We start from the raw sequence: 13,554 nt of genomic DNA on the forward strand, positions 1-13,554 counted from the left end.
GACATTGCCCATGAATATTTCCATTTTTTAAAAAGAGATTGCCCTTTCTACATTGTGAATAATTTCAATATCTAATATATGCCCACAATTTTCTAAAATTATATCGTCCATTTACTGTAGCTTAAGTTTTCATTTAGGCTATTTTAGTAAATTGTTTGATCAATTTAAACATGTTCTCAGATATTTTCAGAAGCCAACAATGTGTAAATGTAATAGATGTCAGCTGCATACTTATCCCCGATTTAACCTTTTAGATTGCAACGCTCCTTTGAAATGTGTCCACCATTGTTTAGGGTTTTCTCATTCAGTTTTACTCAAATGATTTTTCACAGATTGGCAATAAATCATAATTCTTTTGTATTCTTTGTGGTGTCAAGAAAATAATGCAGCTATTTATATCAATATAAAATAAGCGGGTATATAATTAGAAAGTAATTTTAATTAGTAAGTCTTGCTTGCTAATAACAATAATGCAGCCAGTTGATGACATAATGTATCCCAATACAATTCCTCTAATAATTGTTAATGAATATAGTGGCAATTAATCATTACATATATGACTTTACAGGTAAATTCTACTTTTGATATACAAAATACTTTCTATCAGAGATTTCTTTTATAAAACAAAAATTTGGAAGAAGTGCAACATATGGGATACAGAAGTAGAAAATTTGCTTCCTAGTGATCATTATGTTCATTGGGAAAATACCATTTTTATTTATAATACTTGCCATCAAGATTAAAAAAAAAAATGACAGAGTAAATTTAGCATACATAAAATCTCTTCATTTGCCAATGGATGTGTACATCAATACAGACATCTGTTTGTGACTTTTTTTTTGGTGCTTATTCATGTATGTATCAAATTTTAATTAATTGATAAAATATTTTTTTAAAAAACTTAACTATGTTAAAGGAATTGAGTCTTTAGAGTAATAGTGCAGTATTTTGCAAGGATTCTTCGATATTTGCAAGTCAATCAGTGTGATACTCCATATTAACAAACTGAATGATAAAAAACCATATGATTATCTCAATAGATGCAGAGAAAGTTTTTGACAAAATTCAACACCCATTTATGATAAAAATTCTCCAGAAAGAAGGCATAGAAGAAACATACCTCAACATAATAAAAGCCATATATGACAAACACACAGCAAACATCCTCCATGGTGGAAAATTGAAAGCATTTCTTCTAAAATCAGGAAAAAGACAAGGGTGCCTACTCTCATCACCATTATTCAACATAATTTTGGATGTCCTAAAGCACAGCAATCAGAGAAGAAAAATAAGTAAAAGGAATCCAGATTGGAAAAGAAGAAGTAAAACTCTCACTGTTTGCAGATGACATGATCCTTTACATAGAAAATCCTAAACACAACCAGAAAATTACTAGAGCTAATCAAATAATATAGTAAAATTTCAGGATATAAAATTAATACACAGAAATCTCTTGCATTCTTATACACTAACAATGAGAAAACAACAGAGAAATCAAGGAAACAATTCCATTCACCGTTGCAATGAAAAGAATAAAATACTTAGAAATAAATTTACCTAAAGAAACAAAAGACCTATATATAGAAAATTATAAAACACTGATGAAAAAAGTCAAAGATGACACAAATAGATGAAGAAATATAGCATGTTCGTGGATTGGAAGAATCAGTATAGTGAAAATGAATATTCTATCCAAAGTCCTCTATAGCTTCAACACAATCCTTATAAAGCTACCAATGTTATTTTTCACAGAACTAGAAAAAATAATTTAAAAATTCATATGGAAGCACAAAAAACGTCATATAGCCAAAGAAATCTTGAGAAAGAAGAGTGGAACTGGAGGAATCAAACTGCCTGACTTCAGACTCTACTACAAAGCTACAGTCATCACGACAGTATGGTACTGGCACAAAGACAGAAATATAGATCAATGGAACAGAATAGAAAGCCTAGAGATAAATACACACATCTATGGACACCTTATATTTGACAAAGGAGGCAAACAAATATACACTGGAGAAAAGACAATCTCTTTAACAAGTTGTGCTGGGAAAACTGGTCAACCACCTGTAAAAGAATGAAACTAGAACACTTTCTAACACCATACACAAAAATAAACTCAAACTGGATTAAAGATCTAAAGGTCAGACCAGAAACTCTAAAACTCCTAGAGGAAATCATAGGCAAAACACTCTCTGACATAAATCACAGCAGTATCCTCTATTATCCACCTCCCAAAGTAATGGAAATAAAAATAGTAATAAACAAATGGGACCTAATTAAACTTGAAAGCTTTTCCACAATGAAGGAAACCATAAGCAAGGTGAAAAGGCAGCCTTGATAATGGGAGAAAATAATACCAAATGAAGCAACTGACAAAGAATCAATCTTCAGAAGATACAAACAACTCATGCAAATCAATACCAGAAAAATAAATGAACCAATCAAAAAATGTGCCGGAGAGCTAAACAGACATTTCTCTAAAGAAGACATACAGATGGTTAACAAAGACATGAAAAGATGTTCAACATCACTCATTATCATATAAATGCAAATCAAAACTACAATGAAATACCATCTCATATATATATATGTATATATATATATAGACTCTCATTCTAATATATATGGAATTTAGAAAGATGGTAATGATAACCCTATATGCAAGACAGCAAAAGAGACATAGGTGTAAAGAACTGACTCTTGGACTATGTGGGAGTAGGCAAGGGTGGGAAGATATGAGAGAATAACATCAAAACATGTATACTACCATATGTAAAATAGATGGCCAGTGCAAATTCGATGCATGAAGTAGGGCACCGAAAGCTGGTGCTCTGGGACAACCCAAGGGGATGGGATGGGAGTGGGGTGGGAGGGAGGTTTGGGATGGGGGACATATGTATACCCCTGGCTGATTCATTTCAATGTATGGCAAAAACCACCACAATATTATAAAGTAACTAGCCTCCAATTAAATAAAGTACATAATTTTTATCCTGAGTAACAGGAGGTCTTTTTTATTATTTTGTTAAAATACAATTTTTTTTAAATCAGCTATTTTTAGAAAGAATGTATTTAAGCTATATCCTGTGGTTAATGAACTTCAAAAATCTCCATAATGTGCAGTCCTGCCCCAAGGCCAAAAGTGCAAGGTCTTGCACCAAACCACAAAAGTGGAGCCCAGAAACAAGGTCATCTCCAAAGCTGATTGAGTCCCTTTGTCATCAGTCCCTCAGCTGTGTCTGAATCTTTTTGACCCCATGGACTGTAGCCCACCAGGCTCCTCTGGCCATGGGAGACTCTGTTCAGTATTCTCCAAGCAAGAATACTGAAGCGGATTGCAATTTCCTCCTCCAGGGGATCTTCCTGGCCCAGGGGTTGAACCTGTGTCTCTTACGCCTCCTGATTTGGCAGGTGGATTATCACTGCCCCACCTGGAAAGCCCCTTTGCAATTGTTGCTATAGCCCTCCTGACCCTCACCAGCAAGCTTCCTGACCCCAAATTAGGCAAAAATGCCCACCCTGGTAGTCACCTTTCAGTGCCCTAGCCAATCACCTAATACCATCCTTCCAGCAGGAGTTTGTCTTGAGGCTATAAAGATTAGCTACTAACCCATGGAAAGCGTTGGCTTTCCCTAATCTGTCAGGGGTTCAGCCCTCTGCATTTTCAGTGCCTTTATTATCTCTGTTCCTTGCTCTTAATAAATTCACTCGCTTCTGAAATACTCTGTGTCAGAAAATTATTTTCCAAACCTGGACTCTGACTGGCAGGACACATAAGTTCAAGATTAACATCAATGAAAGATTGATAGTTCTTTAAAATTTTATGATTCTGAAATATTCAAAAATAAATATTAAATTCATCAAAACATTATTCTAGGTACATATTATGAATGCTTTGTTCATTTATTGTTGCTTTCCTCTGCAGTTTCCCTTCCACAGCCACTTTAAAATATGAATTCCCTGATGGTTCCAATGCACAGGTTACTAATAAACAATTTTTTATTCATCTGGAATTTCTTTTTGAATCAACATTGCTTTATTAATTTTCTGGAACTTTTAGCTCTTGTCTTGCTCATTTAAAGAATAATTGATCTTCTTTTAATTGGTGAGTGCCCTTGACGGGTTCTGCTTTCCTTCACGGGCACACAAGAATAAGACTCTTGCATTTATGATGAACACATAACTTAGATTTTTATATTCTCCTCATTTTGAGGGTCTCTTAAAGATATACTTTGGTAATTTGTCTTACAAAATCTCACTTCCCTCTCTACCCATCACTCCTCACAGCCTTGTTCTCAGTCAGTCCCATTCCTCATAAGTATCCTTGAAGAAACAGTTGGCATGACAGGTTTGGGGCAAGGTCATTGTTAGAGTCCAGTTGGAGACAAAACTTCAACTGAGTTCCTGGAATTCTTTATTTCCTTGGCCTTCATATTCCCTTAGAGGATTTTGCCTTATCTATTTCCTCATTTAACTTTCTTTCTGCTAAATTTCTGTTTACTGAAGGAGATAATTAGCTCTGGGTGATTATGATAATTTTGTCTTCACTCTCCAGTTATCCTCCCAATAGGCACACACACACACACACAAATGCTTAGCAAACTGGTTCTTTGTGCCTGTTGGAGAAATGCAAGCTTTATGAGTAGCTTCTGTTATTAGGATGTTTTAGATTTATATATCTACTTCCAGAATTTCTTCTTAACCTACCATCTGCTTCAGTTCAAATCGGGAGTAAAATAAATGTCAAGATTATTGCCTGCTTAATTTTTTTTTTTCTCTTGTATCTCATTTTCACACAGACACAAAAAATTTTGTTTGGTTTATGTGAGGGGAGAATGGGCAGGATTAAGAACTAAGAGACTTCCTTTTGCTTTTTCTTTCTTCTCAAAGCCAGTTGGGAGAGTAGGCAATCACCTGCATTTACATCTGTTTTCTTCTTGGACTATTGTGATGTATAGATATAAATATAGATGAAGAGAGAAATACAGCTATAGATATACAGAGATACAAGTTGAAATCAGACAAATTTCAGTTTTCCTTTCACTTTTTTCCCCACTTTTTAGCAACATTGAGTAGAGTTTTTTTTATCTGGCAGTACTCAGCCAACACAAGTCACAATTTAGTGGTGAACTTGGGCTTCCATAAGTTTGATTTAACTAGACTTAAACTTCTTAATTTCTTTACTATGGAAATTATGCTTTTAATCTGTGCAGTTTACATATACTTAAAGAACATGCAAACCATGTGTCTATAAAGCAAATTTTAATTTGTTCTCATCGCTTTCTTGACAGAGTTCTAGTAACATTTCAGAGCAGGAAAGGCAAAGTCATTACAAGTTTGAAGTTTTGAATCTTGTTTAAATTAGGTCTCTGAACACATGGACTTGGTTAAGCTTTGGTAAAAATTAAGATACAATAGTTGAGCATTAGTGAACACAGCAAAGTAAATATTTTGACTCAAGTATTTCAAAAAGTATTGCGGTATAAACAGTTGATTGATAATATCTTTTGAAAAAAGAAAAGTTTAATGTTTATGATAATGGTTTTTCTGAAAAAAAAAAATGGCATTATTTGCAACTTATATTCCCCTTATCAAGTGTTGTTTAGATTGCAATACAATGTCATATTGATGAAGATGGTACACTAAGAAATTTGTTTTGGTGGAAACTAGAGGTAAGTGGCTGTCGACGGTTTGCATTCGTTTAAAGAAAGTCACATTATGCTTAATTCTCACTTTTTTAGTAACTAAATGAATGCTATTACTTTAGTGTATCCTGTATAACAGAGCCTTTAATGAAAATAATAGAGTGATAAAAGAGAATTTACAATTAAAAGAGAATCTAGTTATCTTCCTTCCAATTCAGGCAAATGTTCTGCCAAATTTTTGACATATAATTGGCCACTGTTGGCAAAATAAAATAATCCTGTCAACAAATTTCCCTTCATATCAATATTATAGAGAGATGGAAACAGTTTAATCTTAAATAAACATTATGAATGTGCATGCATGTACGTTAACAAAAAATGACTACAAGTCTGGATGGAATATTACACAAGTTGAACAGTAAAGAGGAAGAAAAATTAAAAAACTCCTCTTGTCTCTTTGAGAAACAAATAGATGTACCCAGTGATTGTCTCCTGTGTTCATTATGAGAAGGTTAATTTCAATTTTACATATACATGGTACCAAGAGTCAGAAAGACTGTAACTTTGAATTGTAAGATCAAACCTTTGGTCCTGTTATCTAGCCTATTCTGCTTTCAAGGAGACCTCCTACAGAGAGGGGTGAGTAGGGATGCAACTGTTGCCTCACTGCTCAAAGAAAATGCTTTTATTTTACCTTTATTTAATCTTCTGTTTCAATGCTTACTTCCTTCTTTCCCTTATTCATATGTGATATCCTCTTACCTATTTGCTACATGATGCTCTACACACAAAATTTATCATTTTTAATAGTTAATTATGACATATTCATAGATATCTCTTTCCTTTAACTAGATTCCAGGTTCATAAAAGAGGAATTCTATTTTGTTCTTGGTTTCCTAGCCAACCTCTAGTGTGTGCTTGGAAGATATTGAAATTATTTATATTGATGTAAGTAAAATTTTATCATTATCCCTATTAAAATGCAATGTCCACAACAGAAAAAGTATCCCAGTGCAAAGAATGGACCTTACTCTTTGTACTTCACACACTTTACTAAAATTTCCAGGCTTTTGTGAATATTGATTTTTCTACTGCCAGGAGCATCATGAATTATTATGCTCTTGCAGCTGAGCATGCTTACCCAATCTTTTTATTTCTATTTGCTTGTATTAGCATGAACTTATGCATTTTTCACTAGAAACTGTATCTAATGCTCATTTCATACTTATTTTTGCTCTATTAATGGTTTTTCTATTTTGAGAACCAAACAATCTAAGGATTGGGTAATTGTATAAATGAAGGATGATCAGTGTGATGCACAAATCATTTTTGACCCAGTGTTATAAATGTTTAATTTCCATGATTTCTAATGTGACCTCTCCACCAACACAGCTTAATTGCACTTTTAAGGGCAGTACTGCTTTTTAAATTAGAATCTGCTTCCGTACAAAAAGAAAGATTCAGAAGCTGCAAATATCTTCAAGCTCTTTTTTTAGTTTGAAATTGTGCAGCATTTTTACTTAGGCTTTGATTGAAGTGAGTATTCTTGGCATGATGTGGTCAGCTATTCTGTTGAGTTTCTTTAACAGAAAAAGACTAAAATGTATGGAGACATAGTTTTCAGTTGGAGCAACTGAACAGTACAGAAATAAATGGAAAGAAAATGGGATACAGCCAAAACAAGTTACAATGGCTTAGAGAATGTCTTAAAAAAAATACACCTTTAACACAATTTCCATTCAGAAAACCAAAACTATGCCATTCAACTTTCTCATGTCCACCTGTGTGTGCTTTAAACATTGAAACACCACAGATGTGTGAACTATTAATGAAAGCTAATGTGTTTTCTAACATGTCCAAATAAATGTTGAATAAAAATAGATATTTGGATTCAGTGGGAAAAGGAGAGAGTAGGATGATTTGAAAAAATAGCCTTGAAACATATACATTGCCATATGTTAAACAGATGAACAGTGTAAGTTTGATGCATGAAGAGGGCACCCAAAGCCAGTGTTCTGGGACAACCTAGAAGGCTAGGATGGGGAGGGAGGTAGGAGTGGGGTTCAGGATGTGGGGGACACATGTATACATACCCATGGCTGATTCATGTTGATGTATGACAGAAACCATCACAACATTTTTTTCTATGTTAAAACAGCTTATTAAGAATAAGCAAAATCATTGCATAATATTATTGCATATATTTTTGAAAGATATATAACCTTGATGACTTTAAAATTTTTCACATGAAAAGTGTTTGATATTAACCTGAGAAATCAATACGTCATCAAGCAGAATCTTCTTTGTAATGAAGGGAAAATTATTTTCTTTTTTTAAATTAATTAATTTATTTTAACTGGAGGATAATTACTTTACAATATTGTAGTGGTTTTTGGTATACATTGACATGAATCAGCCACGGGTGTACAGGTGACCCGCACCCCAAACCTCCCTCTCGCCTCCCTCCCCATCCCATCCCTCAGGGTTGTCCCAGTGCACTGACTTTTAGTGCCCTGTTTGATGCATTGAACTTGGACTGGTCATCTGTTTCACATATGATAATATATGTGCTTCAATGCTATTCTCTCAAATCTTTTCATCCTCACTTTCTCCCACAGAGTCCAAAAGTCTGTTCTTTATATCTGTGTTCCTTTTGCTGTCTCGCATACAAGATCATTGTTACCATCTTTCTAAATTTTAAATATATGCATTAATATACTGTATTGGTGTTTTTCTTTCTGGCTTCAGTTCAGTTCAGTTGCTCAGTCATGTCTGACTATTTGTGACCCCATGGACTGCAGCACACCAGGCTTCCCAGTCCATCACCAACTCCAGTTTACTCAAACTCATGTCCATCCAGTCGGTGATGCCATCCAACCATCTCATCCTCTGTCATCCCCTTCTCCTCCTGCCCTCAGTCTTTCCCAGCATCAGGGTCTTTTCCAATGAGTCAGCTCTTTGCATTAGGTGGCCAAAGTATTGGAGTTTCAGCTTCAGCATCAGTCTTTCCAATGAATATTGAGGACTGATCTCCTTTAGGATGGACTGGTTGGATCTCCTTGCAGTCCAAGGGACTCTCAACAGTCTTCTCCAACACCATGGTTCAAAAGCATCAATTCTTCGGTGCTCAGCTTTCTTCACCATCCAACTCTCATATCCATACATGACTACTGGAAAAACCATAACTTTGACTATAGACGGACCATTGTCAGCAAAGTAATGTCTCTGCTTTTAAATATACTGTCTATGTTGGTCATAACTTTCCTTCCAAGGAGTAAGCGTCTTTCAATTTCATGACAACAGTCACTATCTGTAGTGATTTTGGAGCCCTCAAAAATAAAACCTGTCACTGTTTCCACTGTTTCCCCATCTATTTCCTATGAAGTGATGGGACCAGATGCCATGATCTTTGTTTTCTGAATGTTGAGCTTTAAGCCAACTTTTTCACTCTCCTCTTTCACTTCCATCAAGAGGCTCTTTAGTTCTACTTCTTCACTTTTTGCCATAAAACTGGTATCATCTGCATATCTGAGGTTATTGATATTTCTCCTGGCAATGTTGATTCCAACTTGTGCTTCATCCAGCCCAGCATTTCTCATGGTATACTCAACATATAAGTTACATAAGCAGGGTGACAATATACAGCCTTAATGTATTGCTTTCCCTATTTGGAACCAGTCCTTTGTTCCATGTCCAGTTCTAACTGTTGGTTCCTGACCTGCATACAGACTTCTCAAGAGGCAGGTCAGGTGGTCTGATATTCCCATCTCTTTAAGAATTGTCCATGGTTTGTTGTAGTCCACACAGTCAAAGGCTTTGGCATAGTTTATAAAGCAGAAGTAGAAATATCTACTTCTGACTTGCTTCACTCTGTATAATAGTCTCCAGTTTTATCCACCTCATTAGAACTGATTCAAATGTATTCTTTTTAATAGCTAAGAAATATTCCATTGCTTTCTTATTCCACAGCTTTCTTACCCATTTATCTGCCGATGGACATCTAGGTTGCTTTTATGTCCCAGCTATTGTAAACAGTGCTGCGATGAACATTGGGGTACACGTGTCTCTTTCAATTCTGGTTTCCCCAGTGTATGTGCCCAGCAGTGGGATTGCTGGGTCGTATGGCAGTTATATTTCCAGTTTTTTAAGGAATCTCCACACTGTTCCCCATAGTGGCTGTACTAGTTTGAATTCCCACAAACAGTGTAAGAGGGTTCACTTTTTTCTGCACCCTCTCCAGCATTCATTGTTTATATACTTTTTGATAGCCATTCTGACCGGCGTGAGGTGGTACCTCGTTGTGGTTTTGATTTGCGTTTCTCTGATAGTGAGTGATGTTGAACATCTTTTCATGTGTTTGTTAGCCATCTGTATGTCTTCTTTGGAGAAATGCCTGTTTAGGTCTTAATTCATATAGAAACACAAAAGACCCTGAACAGCCAAAGCAGTCTTGAAAAGAAGAATGGAGCTAGAGGAATTGAGTACAGTACTGGCACAAAAACAGAAATAGTGACCAACAGAACAAGCTAGAAAGCCCAGAAACAAATCCATGCACCTATGGATACCTTATTTTTGACAAAGAAGGTAATAATATACAGTGGGGCAAAGACAGCCTCTTCAATAAATGGTGCTGAGAAAACTGGACAGCTACATGTAAAAGAATGAAATTAGAACACTTCCTAACACCATACCCAAAGATAAACTCAAAATGGATTAAAGAACTGAATGTAAGACCAGAAACTATAAAACTCTTAGAGGAAAACATAGGCAGAATACTTAATGACATAACTCAAAGCAAGATCCTCTATCACCCACCTCCTAGAGTAACAGAAATAAAAACAAATGTAAACAAGTGGGACCTGATTAAACTTAAAAGCTTTTGTACAGCAAAGGAAACTATAAACAAGGTGAGAAGATAACCCTCAGAATAGGAGAAAATAATAGCAAATAAAACAACTGACAAAGGATTAATTTCCAGAATATACAATAAGCTCATACAAAACTCAATACCAGAAAAACAAACAGCCCAAACAAAATGTGGCCCAGTTTTTGATTGGGTCATTTATTTTTCTGGTATTGAGCTGCTTGAGCTGCTTGTATATTTTTGAGATTAATTATTTGTTTGCCATTATTTTCTCCCATTCTGAAGGTTGTCTTTTCACCTTGCTTATAGTTTCCTTCGTTGTGCAAAAGTTTTTAAGTTTAATTAGGTCCTATTTGCTTATTTTTGCTTTTATTCCCATTACTCTGGGAGGTAGGCCATAAAGAATCCTGCTGTGATTTATGTCGGAGAGTGTTTTGCCTATGTTTTCCTCTAGGAGTTTTATAGTTTCTGGTTTTACATTTAGATCTTTAATCCATTTTGAGTTTATTTCCGTTTATGGTGTTAGAACGTGTTCTAGCTTCATTCTTTTACAAGTGATTGGCCAGTTTTCCCAGCATCACGTGTTAAAGAGATTGTCTCTACCCATTGTATATTCTTATCATCACAATATTTTAAAGTAATTTTTCTCCAATTAAAATAAATAAATTTAAAAAGTGGAGTGTAAGTTGCTGAAAAGTAGAATGTAGTTATATTAAATAAAATTGTAAAGATATTAAAATAGCAATGTTCATATAAGTAAACAAATACTGATGAAATATAGAAAATGTATATATTAAAATATTTATTTTCTGTTTCTAGAAACAATAGAAATTATTGTTATGTAAAGTATACACTGTGGCTTATATGAGATTTTAAACGGAGGTGCTTTGGGTTCTCCTTGTGTGATTAAATTCCACCAGTCTATTTTACAGAAACTGCAGCACTAATTAGACTCACTGTGATTTTTAATTTTGAAATGATTGCTTATATGTGCTTCAACACTATGGATACATTAAAATAGCCTTTTTCACATTCTGCTTTATTACAAGGTGTGTTCTGATACTGTACTTTATGTTAGTCTTCTTTGCTACATAAAATAAATTCAGCATATTTTCTATATGTTTTAAGATGTTTGGTCTTTTTCTGTTTTCAAAGAATTAAATGTTATTGAGAACTAAAAGTGCATGATGTTTTACCAGAAACTGTAAGAAAAACATGGAAATAATTCAGATAGAAGCATAGAGAACAGATAAAAACATCTTGCACAGTTTTCACGTGGATTTATTGTGCCATGCTCAGTCACTCAGTCGTGCCCAACACTTTGTGACTCTATGGACTGTAGCCTGCCAGGCTCCTCTGTCCTAGAATGAGTTGCTTTGCCCTCCTCATGGGATCTTCCCAATCCAGGGATCAAATTCAAGTCTTCTCTGCAATCGCAGGCAGATTCCTTATGGTCTGGTTCACCAGGGAAGTCCATGGTAAACATCTTAGGGGCAAAGATAAAAAAACAGAATTCTGCGGCAGGTGTATTCACAAATTTTTAATTTCTCTTAATTGCTTTAATATAGTTTATTGTGACATATTCTAATTAACATTAAAATAAATTTCACTCACAATGTTTTTTTTAACATTATATTTCAATTAGACTGAATTTACATCATCCAATAAACCCATTATTCATAAGATAAAAACTTTGAAACAGAACAATGAAACTAGAGAAAGTTACTTAATTCATAAACAAGATTATGTTTTTCAATTTCTACTACTGTTTATCAATACATTAAATAATGAAGATATATCTATAAAGAAACTGGTAATGTGCATATGTACACAAACTTTGCTTCTATACATGAATGCAAGATCCATTTCAATTCTACTAGCCAGGTGAGTAAAAGTGTTATAGTTAAATTTTGAATCAAGCATTAAGCATTTGTTTGTTTGTTTGTTTGTTACTATAAAGAATAGGAATTTAGACAAAAAGGAAAAATCATTAAATTTAGATTAGCTAAGAATGGTTTCTTCATGTTTTGTAACTCAAGGAAGGGTGAAACATGATTACATAAGGAGGACATTTTAGATTTGAGTTCTTTGAGCTTTTCCTTGGGCAAGTCGTCCAATTCCATGTCAAACTTGAAGGGTGTTTCAGTGATGGGCTCATCACTCGGGTCATAGTACTGCTCCAGGTACAGGTGGGCCAGAGCCTGCTCCACCTCAATCTTCTTGTGAGGGTTGAAGGTCAACATTTTGTCCAGTAAACCCAGAGCTTTGGAGTCAGCATTTGGGAAAAGCCTGTTCCATGACACCTTATTTTTGTGTGGAAGAGAGAGCAGATAGTTTCTAGCTTTTAAATTTTTTATACAATTCAGGTCTTCCTGAGATGAGGATCCAAGAATACTCAGAACATGTTTCAACTGGTGGAGGTAATGCTTCCTGGGGAAGATGGGGCTGTTGGAGAGCATCTCTGCCAGGATGCAGCCCACAGAACAGATGTTGATGGACTTGGTGTAGCCCTTGAAATTCAACATGATTTCTGGAGCCCAGTACCAGCAAGTGGCCATATTCTCTATCAGGAACCCTATGTGGTCAGTTCAGTTCAGTTCAGTCACTCAGTAGTGTCTGACTCTACAATCTCATGGACTATAGCATGCCAGGCTTCCCTATCCATCGCCAACTCCTGGAGCCTGTTCAAACTCATGTCCATTGAGTTGGTGGTGACATCCAACCATCTCATCCTCTGTCATCCCCTTCTCCTCTTGCCTTCAATCTTGCCCAGCATCTGGGTCTTTTCCAGTGAGTCAGTTCTTCACATAAGGTAGCCAAAGTATTGGAGTTTCAGCTTCAGCATCAGTCCTTCCAATGAATATTCAGGACTGATTGCCTTAAGGATTGACTTGTTGGATCTCCTTGCAGTCCAAGAGACACTCAAGAGTCTTCTCCAACACCATAGTTCAAAAGCATCAATTTTAGATTTAGGGTCAGCACAATCAAAGAAGTGGATGCTGTGTTTTATCAAAATGAAATTTGTACATCACTAGATATCAT

At 35.2% G+C, this 13,554-nt stretch overlaps 1 protein-coding gene across 1 annotated transcript in view; it reads right to left on the reverse strand.

The window, feature by feature from the left end:
* LOC122686673 (mitogen-activated protein kinase 1-like) overlaps nucleotides 1-13,091 on the reverse strand; it is a gene marked incomplete at its 5' end in the record, with an annotated part of 67,673 nt that extends 54,582 nt beyond the window's left edge. The window contains one exon of the mRNA XM_043891871.1: nucleotides 12,572-13,091. Coding sequence (XP_043747806.1) covers nucleotides 12,572-13,091 — 520 coding nt within the window. The remainder of the gene's footprint in view (nucleotides 1-12,571) is intronic.
* Between the last annotated feature and the right edge of the window lie 463 nt (nucleotides 13,092-13,554).

Source organism: Cervus elaphus, chromosome 30 (assembly GCF_910594005.1).
Source record: "Cervus elaphus chromosome 30, mCerEla1.1, whole genome shotgun sequence".
Classification (NCBI taxonomy): Eukaryota; Metazoa; Chordata; class Mammalia; order Artiodactyla; family Cervidae; genus Cervus; species Cervus elaphus.